General features: G+C 36.0%; 2 protein-coding genes across 2 annotated transcripts in view; one reads left to right on the top strand and one right to left on the bottom strand.

Annotated features, from left to right (window-relative positions):
• Positions 1-54: 54 nt before the first annotated feature.
• LOC137043242 (uncharacterized) lies at positions 55-13,819 on the bottom strand. The gene is made up of 16 exons (XM_067419433.1): positions 13,801-13,819; positions 13,566-13,610; positions 12,280-12,357; positions 10,146-10,354; positions 9,995-10,051; positions 9,816-9,908; positions 9,170-9,256; positions 8,904-9,014; positions 8,619-8,789; positions 6,271-6,361; positions 6,067-6,173; positions 5,369-5,569; positions 5,059-5,190; positions 4,881-4,959; positions 4,504-4,697; positions 55-1,567 (listed from the first exon to the last, which is right to left on the bottom strand). Exons 1-16 carry the CDS (start codon positions 13,817-13,819, stop codon positions 371-373), a joined length of 2,871 nt encoding a protein of 956 aa, XP_067275534.1. The 3' UTR covers positions 55-370.
• A 3,370-nt stretch (positions 13,820-17,189) lies between these two features.
• kcp (kielin cysteine rich BMP regulator) overlaps positions 17,190-21,139 on the top strand; it is a 64,548-nt gene continuing 60,598 nt past the window's right edge. The window contains exons 1-2 of the mRNA XM_067420032.1: positions 17,190-17,748; positions 20,238-20,776. Coding sequence (XP_067276133.1) covers positions 17,634-17,748; positions 20,238-20,776 — 654 coding nt within the window. The 5' untranslated portion in view covers positions 17,190-17,633. The remainder of the gene's footprint in view (positions 17,749-20,237; positions 20,777-21,139) is intronic.

Below are 21,139 nucleotides of genomic sequence, written 5' to 3'. Positions count from 1 at the left end.
AAGTTTAATTTTAGTTGATTAACAATCGACACCATTGCTATTCTTATTGTTTGTCTTCAGTAGATTTTATTTGAATAGGTACATCACAATGCAAAGTGCAGTTTCAATACAAAGGAAGCATGTCTGCCATGTTGTACACACTATAAGAAGGGCACTGAGAACCACCAGTGCAGGACGACTTGCATGCAAAACTTAATTTAATACATGAGGTTAGAGGTTAGTTTGAAATTCCGAACTCTACCCATACTTGTATTACTGAACCATCTGTTCATTGCCCTGCAGATGCTTCTTTCCCATTTTACAAAGGCTCATTTGGTGCTCAAGCTCGACATTGTAATTTCAAACGAGCGTTTTTAGCTTTCGAGAATCTTCATCTCCCATCATTACTTTCATCCGAGTCGAGTTGTTCGTTTAAACATTCTATCTGCATGTCATGAGGATCATGAACATAGTTCAGATGTTGACCACTTGTATCTAGATTAGATACAGACTCCTCTTCTAGGCTACTGTCATCTAAATTTGTTGCGATGTCCTCGTTAACATAATACATGTTTGAGTTTGCTGTGCTGTTCGTCTCTTCTGCCAGACATTGTTCTGATCCATTGTATTGACCTGAATCAAGTGTTAATGTGCTTCGATGTGTTTGTAAATCAGTGTTTAAGATTTTTTGTGTTGCGGTGTCCTGGTTGCTTAAATCCTGAAACTTTTGTACAGAACTTTCAACTTCTGAAACCTGAGGCTCTATATTAAGATCGTCAGATTTTCTGATTCCATCTGATTTAAAGTTTTCTGAATAATTGACGACCTCTGAAACCAAGACTTTAGGGTTAGTGATATATGGCTCTCCTTTAAAAATGGAGAATTCCGTTTGTGTAACATCTTCTGGTGCTGAGTTTTGTGTTATTGTACAATCTCTTTCTTGACTTTCAATTAAGTCTATCTGTATTGTGTCCAGATCAGACTTTAATCTGTGCTTCCCATCTATTGACCGGTGCCTTAATTCCAGTGGATTTGCATGTATTTTATCTTCTAAGTCAGTTTTTACTTCTGTATGGTCAGGTATTTCGTCGTCTTGGTTGACTATTTTTAGGTATGTACTGAGCATTTCTGACTCATTTATGTCACAATATGAAGTGGTTCTTTTTGATTGTATTTTAAATTCTTCTGTGATATAGTTGTCGTCCACTATCTCACAATCCATGTTAATTTCTTCTAAATCAGTACAGACTTCTGCCTCTGTTGTGAAAGTTGTCTCCGTATATCCTTCACCCTCTTCATCACATTCCCGTACCACAACGTAGTCACGAAATGTCACCGTTTTATTGTTAAACCTATTCACAGGCCTCCCGTTGGGTCGCAGTGTCAGATAATTATGTCTTTGTTCCCTTAAGGGTCTGTTGAAGGTTATTGAGGGTAAGTTCACAGATGATGGTGGTGGTTCCTCTATTTTGTTGTAGATGCCCTGTTTGCCGTAGAAAGGTGAGGCCGAGAAGTCGTACTCGCTGAATGCCTCGTTGTGATATGAGAATGTTTCCTCCACTAAGGGCATCTGTCGGCTGTGGTTTACCTGACACAGAAAAACCATTTAAAATTGTTTCTCTGGAAACACATTTCTATTGTGTGAGAAAAGCACAAATCCACAAGAGTTACTATGGGAGATTTGAAGGTGCACTGAGTAATATTGTCCTTATTTAAATTAATAATGTTTAAAATGATCTACACTGTTCAGTATGTTTTTTTCTTCTTCAAGAAATTCATACTTTTATTAAGCACGGATGCATTAAACTGATGGTAAAGATATTTGTAATGTTATATCTATAAAAGTCCAAGACCAAAGAATAAAAAGTACTATTCTTAGTGCACTTTCAAAGTGAAAAGGTCTGGGATACTGCATTAAGAAATATCTGCTGACTGGCATGTTCACATTTGTAGTGTGGTTCGTTTGGTTTGGACCAAACAACAAAAAAATTGCCTTGGGGCCCGTTCTTCATACCTCGCTTAATGATTTGACAGATCCCAAATCTTTTAATCATAACTGATCTCTGGCTCATTTTGTTCTTCAAACGAAGTTGCAGATTGGATTAAAATATCTGGATTAAATTATCTGAGATCACTGTGCGTTCTTGTGTTCCCTGAAGAGGTCAGATGATCGATACTCGAAACCATGATCAGCAATGCAGCGATTGGCAAATTAATGTGCGACGAAGATTAACGGCACAATGTGTATAAACCTCCAATACAACTATAATTAATTAGTAATTATTCCATCACAATTCACAAATAAATCTCTCAATCAAGTGGCTGTCTATAGTAGGCCTATTATACGCAAATTTGACAACATTAAAATATTATTTTCAAATAAACTATAAATTATATTATTATTATTATTTTAAATTATTATTGCCCCTGGTTTAGTAAGGAATTCTAGTAATAAAGTAGCAGTAGCTGGGACAGATTTTAAGTATCTCCTCAAGATGCAATCTAATCCTGTTTACATGACCGAGCAGGTTTAAGCGGACCTGTTGCTATGACAGCAAGTCCAGAATGAGCTTTGAAGAACCAAACAATCTAAGCCAAATCGTCAACAGTCAAATCCAGCTAACTGAGTTAGCGACATACGAAAAACAGGCCCCAGGCCCTGCTTTTACAGATCTCCCTAAGTTTAGCAACAAAACGCTACGTCTGAGTTTACTTGTCAATCAACCCTTAAAGAAACCTTTGTATTTCCACTTTATGAAATGCAAAATACTGGGAGTACTGAGGTTCGCTAAGGGTGAAAAGAGTGACGTTAACTCACCATCTGGAACCTTCTCAGACTCTAGACATGAAATATTAGGAAATGCAAAAATATTTATTTTGAGACTTGTTTATACATCAACTAAAAAATCTTATCTTAAAATCTTTTATCAAGGTGTGCTATTCAAAAGTGTGGGGTCAGCAAAGCATTTTTGGAAAGAAAGTATCAAAAGTAATAGTGAACATGTTACTGTAATAATGTTACAGAAGATGTCTATTTCAAATAAATGCAGTTTTTTGAACTTTTTATAAAAAAAATATTAAGCAGCACAACTGATGATAATAATAATAAAAACGCACTAAATCAAGTTTGGTTTATTTCTAAAGGAGATCAGCATATTAGAATGATATCTGAAGGAGCATGTGACATTTGAAGACTGGAGTATTAATGCTGAAAATTCAGCTTTGCATCAAAAGAATAAATTACATTTTACAATGTATTAAAATAAAAAGCAGTCATTTAATATTGTAATAATATTTGCAATATTTCTGTTTTCTTTTTCTTTTAAAAAGCATTACAAAACATCTTACTGACCCCAGATTTTTGAACATTAGTGTAAGAAGCTGAAACTAGAAGTAATTACACTTTTTGTTTATTATGTATTGCATATAATAAGTTTGGAACAAACTGACATTTTCAGCACATACAGTCAAACCAAAATTAATTAGACACCTTTTTTTCCCTTTTTTTTTTATTTACACACATTATCACATTTTATTTGCTATAGTTTAGAAAATGGAAATAATATATATCAATAACTCATATGACAGAACAAATTCATCTTGATAATGTCAGGTAACTTTCATAAAAAAGGTATGTAGTGGATTACAATCAACCAATCAGCTGTCAGCTGTTAAATCTAAGTACACAATTAGATAATACCAGTTTAGGTCAACCAATTACCAAGCAATGCTTAATTTTGTTCAGTCTGTGGTGTAAAATGTTAGACTGGGTAAACCCAGCCTGATCTGCCGGCTATTTGATTTCCCCCTGCAACTCAGTCCCGGAAACCTGTACATTCATTTCTACTGCTTTTGTTACAATTTTGCGGGAACCAATCACAGACTGGCCTATCCACCTGGCGGGTTTGGCGTGTCAGAGATGCCCGTTGATCACGCCTCTTGTGGTCTGATTGGTTAAAGGACTATCCAGTTGCACAGAGTCATTTGAATTATGCTCGTTTATCGCACCTCTTATGGTCTGATTAGTTAAAGGACTATCCAATTGTGTACAGAGTCATTTGAAAAACGCTCGTTTATCACTTCTCTTGTGGTCTGATTGGTTGAAGGACTATTTAATTGTGTACAGAGTCATTTGAATAATGCTCATTTGTCACGCCTCTTGTCCAGTAGAAAAATACATAGTAGATTACATTCCCCAGACTAATGTTCAATCTTAAATTGAGCTTGGTCTGGTGATAGCCAGGCAAGTAAAATGTGGAATTAGCAATTAAAGAAAAAACACCAAATTCTTTATACATTTTTGTGGTAGTCCACTGTAGCCTATGAAGAATTTTTGGGTATAATATATCACAGTTTACTTTTTTTTTGCTATCCTCACTTACATAAAGGAACCATAGTGTCCTGTACCCACTAGTAAAATGATATCTGGTGTCTGAATAATATTAATATTTGGTCTGACTGTATTCAAAGTTTAACATTTCCTTGTCCATGTTATGCAAGTTGCATGAATCGATTTTGTCTTACCACATTTGGGTGTCCACTGTCAGCCACATTGTTCCAGGTGCCCTGATCCCGCTTCTCTCTGGTCATCCGTATGCAGCGCACCAGTGTAAATAAGGCAATGGCCAGCAGGATCAGACACACCCCTGCCACGCCCTCTGCCCTGCCCACTGTCTCACGGCTATACAGATGACCCGCCCCCAAAGGACCCTGTGGAACTTATGTAATGCATTTATTGTTTATTATTTATTATTTTATGTTGTGCTTCTTGTCAAGCATGGACAAACATCACTCACTTTTAGTTTGCTCACAATTTTTGTATGCCTAAGGATCTATTTTTTATATATATGTATATTCCCATCTAAGATAAGAATCCAGAGCTCTTGAAGATTTTCTAGTACCTGATTGGCCTTTCTGAAGAACTTCCACATACAATGCAGCTTTAACACTGTCTCCTGATTCCAGGTCAGTGGCTATAACCTGCAACACAGTTGTCAATTGTCATTTTCTACAATAAGAAGCTGTAGAGTATTGTTCAGATTTTGCAAATGAATGTGGTCGTCATGCTTCAATACTTACCTCTAGAAAGTATTTGTGGCTGGGGTGTAGTTGGTTGGTTTTAGCGATTAGCAGTCCCTCTTGTGTAATGTAAAAGAGCAGAGAGCTGTTGTGTTGAGAGTTGAGAGAATACTGCAGTCTGGGATTGAAGCCCTTTAACGCACAAACATAAAACAAACTCAGTTTCTTAGGAACATAAATCCATATTTCATGCATTTAATGTCAAACCAGGGCCTTTGGTTTGACATTAAATTGGTTGTTGGCACTGGGGTGTTACTGCTGTGTGACTGTATGTGGTCTTGTAGTGTTGTGATCTTGTTGAGTCACGTACATCTGTGAAGTCTTGATCCGTGGCCCCGAGGATAAGTAATTTTTTGCCGTACGTCATGACAAGCGAGGCTGGACTTGTGCTCTCACTGACAAAGCCACGGTACGCTGAACGATTGAACTGGGGTGGAAACCTGTTTTCTGCAAGAATCCTCACCAGAACCGTGGCAACAGCATACTTCAGAGGGTCATCCGTCTGAGCTGCCTGAGCAGAAACATCGCAATGCTTTTAAAATGAAATAGGGAAAACCACACTAAATACACACACACACACACACACGTTTGTTTTTTTGACATATGGGGACATTCCATAGACATAATGGTTTTTATACTGTACAAACTGTATTTTCTATACAGTTACACTGCCCCTACCCCTAAACCTACACTGCACTGCCCCTACCCCTAAACCTACACTGCACTGCCCCTGCCCCTAAACCTACCCATCACAGGAAACATTCTGCATTTTTACTTTCTAAAAAAAACTCATCCTGTATGATTTATAAGCATTTTGAAAAGTGAGGACATGGTCAATGTCCTCATATTTCACCCTCTCCTTATAATACCTGTCATACACATGTCATTATACACATTTGTGTCCTCATATGTCACAAAAACATGCGCACACACGCACACGCGCGCACACACACACACGCACACACACACACACACACACACACACACACAGTGTATTCTCAGACGCACCATAACACGCAGTCTTAGTGTCGGGATCAGCAGTCTGTTCTCCACACGTCTGGTTAACATCACTTCTCCAGAACTACTGTCAATGACAAATCTGCCATTATCTGCCCCTGTATTAAAGCACAAACACACACACATACAAACACATATATATAGTCAAAAGGAAAATTATAATTTAGATAAGGTTTAATAGCAGAGGATAACCACCTGACAAGATGGAGTACTTTACTGGTGTTCTGAGACCCTCATCGCCATCCAAAGCGCGAATCGGACCCGGACAGAAATCCAAGACAATGTCCTGAGTGCCAATTAATCAAGGAATTAAGAGGGAATCATATACATGTACACTTTGGGGTCAGTATTTGTTTACTTAATTTTTTTATTTTTATTTTATTAAACCCAAAAATGAAATCAGTCACCCTCATGTCATTCCAAACCCATAAGAGCTTTATTCATCTTCGGAACACAAATTAAGATATTTTTGATGAAACCGGAGAGCTCTCTAAACAATTCATAGACAGCAAGGTCCATAAAGGTATTAAAGACATCATTAAAATAGTCCACGTGACTACAGTGGTTCAACCTTAATTTCATGAAGTGACGAGAATACTTTTTTTGCGCAAAAAACAAACAAAAATAACAAACCCTTTATTAAACTTTATTAAACAATCTCCAGTCTTGGGCAAGCTACTCTGAAACTTTAACTTTAAAAGCTACAAGCTGCTTGACAGTTAAAGTAGTTAACTCAGTGACATGCAGTGATGGAGCGCACAGCATTTTCAACAGAACCGCTCTGAGACGCCAGTCATGGGCTGCTTGCGTGAAGTGCGCTTTGCTTGCCTATTTATTTTCATTCTGAAGTGTTTTGTTTAAGGGTAGACATTTTAAGCTTTCTATATAGACTACACATATTTCACATGTTTGTGAGACAAGTAGGTCATACGCTGAGTTCCAGTTCATTTATGAGACGTGCACAAGTTCACATGCAACTCAAGTGATCATGCCAACACCTCCATGTCATGATTATTGTCTGCTAGATCCTATTTGCTCCTTATTTATGAAATCCAGGCAATTATCTGATGAAACATTTATTAAAATTAAGATAAAATTTATACAAAATGAAATTCACTTTAAAGAAAAATGTTATACAAAACAAAACTTAATGAAATGGTCAAAATCATTTGTGGCCCACTCCATGTCTTTGACATATTGAGTATCTTTGCACTTTTCATAATCAACATATATAAAATGTAAAAAAAACAAAAAACAAATACATTGGGATTTGAGCGAACATAGTTTTACCGGTGAGTGGTTCATGAGTGGAGCACGCTTGCATAGAGCAGATTATTGAGCTGAGCATCACACTCTCCGCTTCGCTCATTATAGGCTTTTAACTCTTCAGAAGCCAAAACGGAATGTAGCTTTCGGTTGCGCTACACCGCTACTTGCTGGATAAAGTAATTAACTACTGAAAAGCTAAGTAAGCTACTGTAAAATGTAGTTAAGCTAGCATTGCTACTTGTTGCTAGCTACTGCCCAATACTGACAATCTCTTCTCGTTTGTGCCAGTCTCCTACGCTGTTGACGTAGTGTAAACAGTGCAGCATTTTAGAGTTCTACGTCTTACCATTGGCTAGCTCCTGCTTCAGCATCACACGCATGCTCATGTGAACAGTTTAAAGGGTTAGTTTACCCAAAAATTAAAATTATTTAATTAATTACTCACCCTCATGTCTTTGGACACCCGTAAGACCTTTGTTCATCTTCAGAACACAAATGAAGATATTTTTGTTGAAAGCTGATGGCTGAGAAAGGCCTAGAGAGGCCTCCACTGGCATTCAGTACATTTCCACTCACAAGACCCATAAAGGCACTAAAGACGTCGTTACAAAGTCCATCTCACTACAGTGGCTGTACAATAATTTGACGAAGCGACGAGAATAGTTTTTGTGTGCAAAAAAAACCTAAATAATGACTTTATCTGCCAAGTTATTGTCTTCCGTGTAGGTCTCGGACGTGAACTTTAGTGCCTTTCTCAGCCATCAGCTTTCAACAAAAATATCTTCATTTGTGTTCTGAAGATGAACGAAGGTCTTATGGGTGTCCAACGACATGAGAGTGAGTAATTAATGAAATAATTTTCATTTTTGGGTGAACTAACCCTTTAAGTTGTTCATAGTAAGCCTGCATTCTGCTATAGTGCTTTGAAAGCGCTTCACTGTATTTATTACGTCAACAACACAGACACAGAGATTGCTAAATAAAGTCATTCTTTTTGTGATCAAATTAATGCATCCTTGGTTAGCATAAGAGAAAATTGAAAAATTTAAATTTGTACCAAACTTAAACTTTTGAACAGTGGTGTAGGTTATGGTAAGTTTAGACATTGAGATTTGCTGTATTACAGCTAAAAGTCAGATAAATCATAATAAAAAAACATTTAATTTTTCATTTAATTTAAGTTCCGCAGTGGACTTGGACTAATTTAAGGGTGTAAGTGTAATTTGTATAATTAATAAATATTTAATATTCACGTTTTCACACTGTTCACTTACCTGTTCGCTCTCTGTGATGTTGGCGGTGTATATGGGGTTGGCACATATGCGGTTGCTGTGATTGGCTGAGAGAAGAGTGCAAGGCTGGAATTGTGGGTATTGGTCGTCCTCATCTGTCACATTGATGACTATTGTTGCTGTTGTGTTGTAGTGCTCATTTGTGTAAGTTTCCTAAAGCCACATGAACATTTCAGTAACTAACAGTTCTGTTTATTAGTTGTTGTTGTTGTTTGTTTTTTCATCATTTTATCATTACCAAACAAGTATTTTCTGTATGTGCTTTACCACTGCATAAATAGTAAGTCGAAGCTGAGTTTTGATCTCGTAGTCCAATGACATGCTGAGAATCACTTTGCCACTGTTGGGCATGTCCATTCGAAAATGCCTGGCATCAGGCTGAAAGTATATAATCAAATGTCCACACATGATTTCAAGTAGCCAATTTGATTCATCACCATACATTTTTTAAAAATCAGATAAGAATAAAATAGGACTAGCAGAAGGTTTCTACTGTGGGTTGGTAGATCTGAACAGATGTTTAGTTCACCTACTGATGTATCATCAATGATGTATGTGAGTGTGTCTCCATCAGCATCTGTGGCCTGGACTGTAAACACTATAGAGTTCACTGCTGTCAACTGAACAAACACATCAAACAAGAGGTCTCAGGAATAGAGCAAAATATATACCCATATACAAAATATATATACAAAACTCATTATTACCCATATAAAATATACACCCATATACAATATATATATACAAAACTAATTATTACCCATATACAACTATATACAAAAACAGTAATAAAGTGAAATATTATTATAATTTAATTATAGTATAATATTAATTATATTATATATATAGTTTGATTTTACAATGTAATTTATTCCTGTGATGGCAAAGCTGCATTTTCAGCATCATTACTCCAGTCTTCATTGTCACATGATCCTTTAGAAATCATTTGCTATTATTATTATCAATGTTGAAAACAGTTGTGCTGCTTAATATTTTTGTGGAAACTGATTTTTTCAGGATTATTGGATGAATAGAAAGTTCAAAATAGCTTTAGATCAATTAAATGCTTCCTTGTTGAATAATTAAAAAATGTAAAATGTATATTGAGGCCAAACTTTTGAGCGGTAATGTACGTCATCACATGAAAGAGAACTGGTTCGGTTATTTTTTGCCTTTTACCTCGCTGAGCTGCAGCGGTTGAACGGAGCTTTGTAAGAACTCAGGTTTGTTGTCATTCTCGTTCAGAATCTCTACCATGATTCTGTGTTCAGCCTGATAAAAACATTTGATGTGTAAATTATATCTAAATCAATTTTTTTAAGAGGATGCTGCTGTATGTAACAGATAATTCAACTTACCTTTAGGGTTTTATGTTTGTAACACCTTACAGTTGCTGTTAAAACTGAGCCGTGTACCTGTAATATCATCATAGTCAGATGATATATATTATTTAAACAAGACAGAAGATGACAGTATAAATGCATGCATAGATGCTTTTTTAAACGTTACCTCACGGTCAATAAGTCTAGTTGATGTTGAGTTCAGTCTGATGGTTCTTCCCTCCAGATAAAACCAACCCGCATCTTTTCCAGAAAGCTTTAAGTGCGTGGGATTGGCTGAAGGGTGTGCAGTGAAATCGAGGTTGGCAATAAACGTTCCCATCAGGCTGTTCTCTTTGACTGTGGCAAACACATCATGACCACCATCACATTCACTGGCTGCCAAAAAAACAAAACAACATAACATTCATTCAAACAACATTTGAAATGAATTGCAATTTATATTTCTACATTCAACATTCATATTTCTAATTGCAGTCTGTTCTAATGTAAAATGTTGATTGCTTTTTATGTCTGGGAGGTCAAGCAGGCTTTATCTATAGCACTTTCTACAATAGCCTACATATTGTTTCAACGCAGCTTTGTAATGATAAACAGGAAAATAATGATCAATGATGCAAATAGAATTACGTTGTGTTGAGTCATTATTCAGCTAAAGTCAGTTCAGTGTTGATTCAGTTCAGATCAATAACTGTAAATTTAATCAATTATGAAATGAGTTCAATTCAGCTATAAGCCAGCTCTACAGAAGACAAAAGTGTCATTATTCACTTTGAGTCAGTTCAGTGTTGATTCAAGTCAGTTCAATAACTAATTTGTCAACTGAAGTCAAATCAGGTATAAGCAGTGCCCAGATAGCATGGTGAACTTGATACAATGTTGAGTTTTGATGAAATTTCAATGTTTAAAGTTTGTTAGATCAGCATTGGAATTTTGATGAAAGTCGACAGCACACATGAGTGGAGACAGTGATGTTGATCTATAATGATTTTTAGTTGATGAGCACTGTATCTTTGCAGAACATTAGTGGGTGTTTCCCAATCAGTGTTGCGTTTCCGATTTGCTCTAATCCACTGGGGGCTTGGTTTGGGGTGGGCCTTTATGGTTTCACAAAGTCTGTTGAAAATGGTTTAAAAACATCTATTGTAGTTTAAAATTGGCCACTGATTGGTAAAAGCCAATTTTTTGTTTTGCATGTTCACTTTTTAAAAGTCTAATCGATGCTTCCTCATTAGAGAGAAAACACAGATGCATCCCAAATAAATGAATGCATCTCTTTATTTTTGTAAAATTACATGAAAACACAACATTTATTGTTTAATATATTTCACAATTACCTCTTCCACACACACTATTGTTATGTTTAAAAATATTTTTTTTCGTTATTAAAAGTGCTTTTTCAAAAAGCCGTTTTTCATAATAATATGCTGCATTTACGAACATGACACCTACTTGACCAATCATGCATTTCCAAAGCACGATTTTCCCAAAGATTTTTTAGATAATAATAAAGGACATTTCACAAATGCCAATCAACAGCCAGTGGGCGGTGCTTGGCGCTGATTGGATAATCCTTTCAGATTGATTTTTTTGATCTGGATCTGGCAAGTGGCAAGGGGAAATAGGGGAATTGATTGAAATTAATATGGCGGTAGGAATTGATACTTAAGCCACAGTTTTCAGGTTTTTAGAAAATTCAATAGTCAAAATACATTTTCAGTCACAAATAAGAAATGAGAAGCACCCTTGGTGTTCCGTGATGTCATCACACCACACAAAGCTCAATCTGTCATGTCTGTTGATGCTTCAACTTCAAACCAATCAGCACCAAGCACCGCCCACTGCCTGTTGATTGGCATTTGTGAAATGTCCTCTTTTAATATGAAAACAATTATTTGGGAAAATCATGCTTTGGAAATGTATGATTCATCAAATAGGTGTCAAGTTCGTAAAGGCAGCATGTTATTATGAAAAACGGCTTTTTGAAAAAGCACATTAAATAATGAAAAAATAGTTTTTAAACACAACATATTTAGGCATATATATATATATATATATATATATATATATATATATATATATATATATATATATATATATATATATATATATATATATATGCCTAAAGTTTTGTTTAATGAGTAGGTTTAGTGTAGGGTAATGGTTTGTACAATATAAAAACCATTACACCTATGCAGAATTCCCATATACCAACATGTGTGTGTTTGTGTGTGTGTTTGTTTGTTTTTTCCATGTGGTTTGTCTCTGTTTGTGTTTATACCAAGTACAGAATGCCGGCTGACCACAGAATAAAGGTGGCAGAATATTATAGTCTTCCACAATGGCTGTTGACTGAAGATCAACCTCAAAAACATTTCTCACTGCAGGGATAAAAAACAAACAAAAAAACAGGCATGTTAAATTAAGTTATTATATTTACGGTCTGTAACTGAAAGCTCAACAATTCATTCTCATGCCATTGTTTAGCAAATTTAGCTCAAGAGAAACAGATGCCAAATATTGTTAAAATATAGCTAAAAGGGCTGGGAATGTATTATTGTGTTCGTGTTTAAGAAATCCAGCATGGAGTAGCATGACCTGTAAATGTACTCAAGAAAGCAAACAGCCCTGCTCTTGTTTAAGGCTTATAAATCTCCTAAGGAGGTTCTCAGCCGACAGTTAAGCCTTCTTATGTGCAAACACCCAAACACTATTGCTTACAGAGCTGTGTTAAACAATTTCCATTCATGTCAACAAGAATACATTTAATTTTGCAGTACATAGCTCAATACAAAGTTCCATCAAGTCAAGTTTAACAGTTAAGTACTGTACAATATAATATAATTAAGCAATAAGGAATGCAAGGGGGTTAGGCATGACGTTTTTTTAACAATACATTGTTTTATGTGATAACCTTTTGATAGAAGATTGTATTATGCTTACATTATTTGAAGTATGTGAAACATAAAATATTTGCTAATATTCAATAACTATGTTAATTCTATATTCATTTAGCTTAGTTGAAATTATTAATACGAATGAAGGTAGTACATGCATTCTGCAAACTTATATTTCAGCATTTTACTTGCTTTGTAACGGGACATGTTTTAGCAACAGAAGAGAATTAAAAGTGAAATCAATTCAGTCATATGTTCACTGCACATCTTTATTATTATTATTGTCATATGTCCACTGTGGAATTTTGTATTTTGTTTTATGTGATGGTATTGTGGAATGTTAGCGGTGAGGGGTTTATGGGTAATAATTGTAAATGAGCATACTGTCACACAAGAAATATTTCGGACAAGTTATATCATCATCGTCCTCATTAGAGTTTGATAAAGGAAACTATCCCCAGCGTGGTGTTAATATGAAGACAACAATCATGCTAACATGATATGTGAGGTGATCACACAAACAGAATGAAACTAAGGCAGATCATCTAATGTTGTTTTTAGTTTGTCTCAGTTATATAAGACTATTACACAAGTTAGCATCTCTCTCGCTCTCTCTTATACACAAGCCAAAAATAGACTTCAGGACTGTTTGAGTATTGTATTAAATAAAAAAAGATAGCATGTCAACCTACCTGTCCCATTTAACTGTTCTTCAGGTCCAGGTGTCCAGATATTCTCTCCAAAGTTACATTATTACCAACCTTTATTTGGATGTAAGTATAGAGTTAGAGTAGAGTCTGGCTGTGACTTGCATATAAGAGTCCACCTCATGTCTGTGTTTGGAGCAGTTGAATAACAGTGGATAAGTCTGAGGTTTAGTGTTCAAACTCACTGGAACAGAGCCAAGTTAAGAGGTCAAGTCAATACCACAGCTAGGTCTACGCATCATTCTAGTAGTAACCAATAGCACTGCTTCACTCCTGGCCAATGAAATAACAGTATTCTATGAAGGCCACCTTAAAGGGGTGGTTGCATGCGATTTTACGTCTTTAACTTTAGATAGTGTGCAATGTTGCTGCTTGAGCATAAACACAGTAGCAGTATCAGCAAAGTTACAGCGCTGAAAGTTCAATGCAAACGCATATATTGTCTTTTAAAGTTATGGCAGTTTATATACAAAAACGGTCAGTTTGGACTACAACAAGCTTCTTCCCGGGTTGTAGACATCATAAACCCTTTTTTTTTATTACAGTTTTTCTCAGTCACTTTGGTACATTTCTCAGATCAGAATTGAAATTCTCAAAACTACCTGTTCAATTCTCACATCATTATGTCACTTTTGCACATCAAAAAAGCAGTTTCTCATTTCTTTGAACAAGTTGCAAATACTTTGGTACATCCATGCAAATTATTATGTACAATTCTCTGTTGTTTCCTACATTATCATTTGCTTATGTCATGTTGATCAAAATGTATTATATTGGGTCTCTGTTTAATAGTCTCACCCCCACAACATTTAGGCACAAGCTCATAGCATATCATAGTCTTTACATGCAAAATGGTTGAACAAGTTATCATAATATGTCAAGCATAATTCTATACTTCCTATATTTCCATTAGACTTTTTTCTAAATCTGTCCTGAATTGGTAAATTGCTCCCAGGTGAATCTTGACTTTCTCTCTCTCTGTGTGTGTGTGTGTGTGTGTGTGTGTGTGTGTGTGTGTGTGTGTGTGTGTGTGTGTGTGTGTGTGTGTGTGTGTGTGTGTGTGTGTGTGTGTGTGTGTGTGTGTGTGTGTGTGTGTGTGTGTGTGTGTGTGTGTGTGTGTGTGTGTGTGTGTGTGTGTTTCACTGCTGTCTTTTCATTTCTGTATCTCAATGACACGTGTTCTGTCAATAAAATACAGTATAGTAAGAGTGTAAATTTGAATCTTTTCCATTCTCTTGCTATTGCATTCACACATACACTAAGATGTAACTTACAATTGACAATAATTGCCATCAAAACTTTAGCCATAGTTTCCATCAGAACATCCCTCCAGAGTAAACTGTTATATTGACAACATGACTAAACAATTTGACTGTCTTTGACTGCCTTATCCGAAGCAGGAAGCAAATGAGCCGTTCAAAGGACAGTGGAGACGGCGGTGTGGATTAAAGGTCAAATAGAAGAAAAATATCAATCCATTCATCCATGAGATAGATAGATATAGACAGACAGACAGACAGACAGAGATAGATAGATAGATAGATAGATAGATAGATAGATAGATAGATAGATAGATAGATAGATAGATAGATAGATAGATAGATAGATAGATAGATAGATAGATAGATAGATAGATAGATAGATAGATATAGACAGACAGACAGACAGACAGACAGACAGACAGAGATAGATAGATAGATAGATAGATAGATAGATAGATAGATAGATAGATAGATAGATAGATAGATAGATAGATAGATAGATAGATAGATAGATAGATAGATAGATAGATAGATAGATATAGACAGACAGACAGACAGACAGACAGAGATAGATAGATAGATAGATAGATAGATAGATAGATAGATAGATAGATAGATAGATAGATAGATAGATAGATAGATAGATAGATAGATAGATAGATAGATAGATATAGACAGACAGACAGACAGACAGACAGACAGACAGAGATAGATAGATAGATAGATAGATAGATAGATAGATAGATAGATAGATAGATAGATAGATAGATAGATAGATAGATAGATAGATAGATAGATAGATAGATAGATAGATAGATAGATATAGACAGACAGACAGACAGACAGAGATAGATAGATAGATAGATAGATAGATAGATAGATAGATAGATAGATAGATAGATAGATAGATAGATAGATAGATAGATAGATAGATAGATAGATAGATAGATAGATAGATAGATAGATAGATAGATAGATAGATAGATAGATAAAAAGCTAGGATATGTTGAATAATATTAATTTGTTGCTTTGCCTGTTTTTGATGTGCAATGCCTCCTGCCATTTAAAGTCCATTTAGTAAAGCGATGCTATTCTGATGCTTCTGATCTTCTGATGCATTTGATGACAGGCTCTGTCATCAAGGTAAATGATTAAAATGGGTAACAGAGAGCGAAAAAAAAAATCATATTCAGAAATTTTTACACCTCTAAAAAAAGAGGTGTAAAAAGTTGGATTTTGTGGTGGCTGTGCATTAAAATTAAATCATTAAGCCTTTGAAAGTAATCCGTTTTGAGTACATTCTGTAAGGTTAACCCTACCTGGTTTAAATGTTTGAAAATGATTAACAGTTGAAAACATTCGTTAGAATTTTAGAAAAGTAACCAAAAAGTAATCAAATGTAATCAATTACATAATAAGGTCCTTTGAATTATTATTACATTTTAAATTGGGCAACTTGTAATCTGTAACCTTCAAGTCCAAAGTATCCTCCCCAAAACTGAATTAATGTTTATATTTTAGTTAATGTTTGTATGTCACATTCAAAACAAAACTGAGATGTTTTCAAGATCCTGATGGTAACAGCATGTGTCTTTTGTGGGGTAATCTGGGCTATTCCTGTCTAGTCCTAGTGTACCTTATCTACTTTAACAAACCCTGACAGAGGACCACACACACACACACACACACACACACACACACACACACACACACACACACACACACACACACACACACACACACACACACACACACACACACACTAATAGAGTTGTCTTGGAAGCACACTGTAATTAAGGCTGGTAGAGATTAGGAGGCTGAAATAGTGTCCTTGCTTTAACCAATAAGACACATGAAGAAACTAACTCAGACTTACACACACAAACACATATATATGATTTTATTTGTTTTGATTAAGTCTCCATGGTTGTATTAAAAAAATTGGGGGTTAAATTGGGGATGGGAAAAATTTGACATCATAAGTAACACACCAATCCACACATATTCACTCAAAAATTGTGATAGCACTTTATTTTACAGTCCTTTTCCCCATGCACAAAGACACAAAAGCGCAGCCAGCGTAAGGGTATAGATTTTATTAATTTATTATTTCAAATTCTTAAAACATAGACTATATTTATTTTATATTGCCTATAGGCTATCATATAATATTTCCATATTTCATAAAACGTTTGTGAATGCACTTGATCTGTTGAGCATATAATGTTTGTATAAACTTATTATTGTGCATTATGACAAGATAATATGATTGTGTTAATGAAACTGCTTTGTGTTCTTGAGGACTTCAGGCGCTCGAGCAGTCCGGAAATCCGGAAATGTTGATTTTCTCCATTGGCTGCAGAGGAGGAGGATCAATGTTGGAGGAGCAGAGGAGCTCAGATCAGAGGAGAGATCTGGGGTCTCCAGCCGCTGTCACGTTTAGGCTACAGCCTTTATTTCAATCGCGGAGGAGGGAAAATAACGAAGCATTGCCTTGTTTTGTTAGGAGGCGACAGGAAAGCAGCTAAACCCCCCAGCTAAACAGCCGAAAACAAGTCCAGATGTTTCAAGTCTGAGGATCGCTGTCATACCAGACCGTACCAGAGGTCGCATCAAGCTCTTCATCAGATATCTCGCCTTATATATAGCCAATATATGTTTTCAAAAAGCGTATATTTTGATATTTATAATACTTTTTCCCCTAAAGTTTTACTCTGCGTAAGGAAAACGGTATTACTATTTTTTCCCTCTTGACGACTTTGTGACAACTGAAGTTGTCTGGCTGGGGAGCATGGGGCTGAAGTCTGTAGTTGGAGGTCTTGTCTGGAGTTTTCTTGTTCTTTGGAATGTTTGTGACTGCGTTCAAACTCACCAGGACGCGAATCACCCGCGCGACGATGAGACCGGTGAGAGCAGCTGTCAATCAAACATTGTTTCATTGTGTGCATAATATCACTGATGCGCTGGATTAGAGGAACCAGTGATGGGTGAGCGAGTATGTCTATTGAAATCTTTAATCCAGTTAAATTAAAGACATGCCAAAAAAAAAGACGCAATATTATAGGCTATCCAACGTTCTATGACCTCAGATTAATCCAAACTAGGCCTACGTGGAATATTTTTTATTTAATTATTTATTTATTTCAATAAATGACCTGTCAAGTTAATTAAAACAGTAAAAAAAAAGAAGAAAAAAAAGTAAAGATGATTGTAATAGCCTACATTAACGGATGCTGCAGCACCTAATATAAACATTAAAAAAATCCTCTTAAATATAGCCTATGCATAAATTCATAGCTATAAAAAAACGGCGAATAAAGACATTGAAATTTTCCCTTTGGGATCACAACATACATAATAGATATTATTTAATTCAATTTGATGGAATTTTACTAGGCTATTAATTAAATTGCAATTAAAAAATCTTTAAAAAGAGTGTTTAGTCAGAAACATCTAAATGAGAATATACACTGTAAAAAATTATTTAGAAAAAAAGTTACCTGGTTGCCTTAAAATTCTGAGTTCATTGAAATTAAAATTTTGAGTTAATACAATGACATTTTTTTGAGATTTGACAACCTTTATTAAAAGATTATTAAAAGATTTTGTAAGCATATTGTGTAATTATGTGTGTGTTATTTTTGATGACGCAGTGAAACCTAATGCCAAATAGTGCTGTTTTCATGATTTATCACATTTTTTATGTGGTTTAGATACAAAAATATTTTGAGTTTCTATTTATTAAACTAATTTCCTTCATTGAATCAACTCAAATTTTTAATTTCAATAAACTCACAATTTTAAGGCAACCAGGTTACTTACTTTTTTAAGTTAAACCAACAAAAACCACCACAAATTTTTTTACAGTGTAATGACTTCTACTGTTTTTGAGTAAAGCTAATGCTTATTCAACACTTACCTTACCCCTAAATAAAAAGTTTTAGCTTTGTCTGAATTTTCTGAATTATTTTGACTTCGAGGATGTTCCTAAATGAAGATTTTGATTGTGATTTTAGATCTAGCTGTCCTCAGCCAACCATGCTGTCCTCACCATACTTCTCTCTGTCGACTGTTATCGCTTTCTCTGTTATCTGACGGTTTTCAATTTTTGCCCAGTGCAGGTAGCCTACTTCTTTTCTTCTTCTTTTTTTTTTTAAAGATCATCACTACCTCACATAACCTTTGTCTTCTTCCTTGTCTCTCTGCCCCTGTCTGCCCTTTTAAGTTACTGTCTTTTATCTTTTCAGTCTGATTTCATACAAATACCTGAGATACGGAGCGAGTGTGTTTGTGTTTGTGTTTGTGTTTGTGTGTGTGTGTGTGTGTGCCTTGTCCTCAGGGAAGTTTGGAACAGTAAAGATCTGACAAGGAAAAGGAAGTCATTAAGAGCATTTTCCTTACTCACCATCATTGCTCCGCAGGGTCCCCCCCCCCCCCCCACACACACACACCTCAGTCTTACGATTTACATAGGCCTTATACATTTCTAATAAACTAAATTAATATTTTAATTTTCTAGTGCTATGATGCAGAGGCACTACTGGTGAATTGTTTAATTATGCTATAAATTATGCTAATTTTACCTATTGTTCATCTGGCATCGCAGAAATAAATTACACAAATGGGAAAAAATATATATTTTTATAAACTTTTACAATATCACAATTTTTACTGTATTTAAATCAAAACACTTTTAAAAACAATAAACAAATCTTAATTATTAATTAAGTTTTGACTGGTACTAAATTTAAAGGAACTGTATGTAATAAATGTATTTCAGTTAATCATAAAATGGCCCTGATATGTCACTAGATATTAAGAAATCATGTTAATTTCAAATACTTACATCACTGACAACAGTAGACCGGCCAGGATATTGTCATTTAAAAGTTGTTGTTGCAGCCCTTAACTGATGTTGATGTTGACATGTTGTGTTTTGGCCTGAAGCTCCACCCTCCACCTATCAACCAATCACGAGTCAGTAGTGTTTCGGCATCGTGGTTGCCAGATCTACTCTAGTTACCACAGCTGCAGATCTACAAACGTTCCTGCTGATCCTGCAGCTTATCTGGCAACCTCGAGTCAGGGGGAGGGGGAGAGGGGATACACCGCTCTACAGTCATTTGAAAGGGATTGCAGTACCAATTTGGCCACAATCTTACATACACTTCCTTTAACATATCAGATATTTTCATCTGTCAGGACGGCGAGAACATCCATATGAAAAGTACTATGTACGTACCATGGTACAGTCATGGTACTCTTATCATATACTGTAGTAACACCAGTGTACTTTGATATACCATGGTTCTGACCAGACATGAATCATGTGGCGTTTTGATGTCATAATATCATTGCTGATGCCATTCTTTATGTCATTAATTTCCTCTATTAGTAATCAACCTCTTGAAGGCTCTAAACATCACTCATTCTCACCGGGTGGTGTCTAAAGCCAAAGGTCGTGACCCAGGGACGCCAGCCTGGCGTTTCCGCTCCAGCACGCCCCATCTCACGCTACGCCAGTTTAGCACCTCACAGGGCGTCCTGGGATTGCACCTGGTGGGCCGGCAAACCCGAGGCTCGGAGGCCACTCTCATCTCCTTCATCTCCCCTGCCCAGCCGCAGCACGACAGACGCCCCCTGCTGGAGCTTGTCTCCAACACCCGAGCAGACTTGCTGCAGCTGGAGTTCAGGTCAGCGGACGGTCTACGGCCGGAGGTGATTAAGCTGCCGGGCGGCAGTCCGTTCACAGCCGGCGGTTGGGTGAGAATGGCTCTGAGTGTGGAACCCAGACAGGTGGTGCTGTTTGTGGAATGCGAAGAGGCCGTGGTGCTCAAACTGAAAGGTGGAGGACGAATCCTGACTTTAGACTTCCCACACGATCTGCAGGTTACGTTCTCCAGCACTGCAGGAAATAAGGCCAGCAAATTCAGTGTGAGTTTATGGACACAAACACATGCCATGGTAGTAGTGTCCCTAAAATTGTTTGGATTAGAGCTTTCAAGTGTATTATTTGTCTTTAAAATGAATAAGACTTAGTTTGATGTTTTTTTTATCTAAGCATTAAGGCATCCATTCATTTTTATGCATCCCCTACATGTCCAAATATTTTGGGGGGGATATCATAAATGTTTTTCAACATTGATAATAAGAGGAATTATTAATAATTGAGAGGCAAATCAGCATAATAGAATGTTTTTTGGAGAATCATGTGACTAGCAAGTTCAGCTTTACATGGAATAAATTACATTTAAAAAAGATTTAAATAGAAAACACTTATTTTAAATGACACACACA

The sequence above is a fragment of the Pseudorasbora parva genome, chromosome 16 (assembly GCF_024679245.1).
Source record: "Pseudorasbora parva isolate DD20220531a chromosome 16, ASM2467924v1, whole genome shotgun sequence".
NCBI classification, from domain to species: domain Eukaryota; kingdom Metazoa; phylum Chordata; class Actinopteri; order Cypriniformes; family Gobionidae; genus Pseudorasbora; species Pseudorasbora parva.
This window is presented reverse-complemented; position numbering and strand designations above follow the sequence as displayed.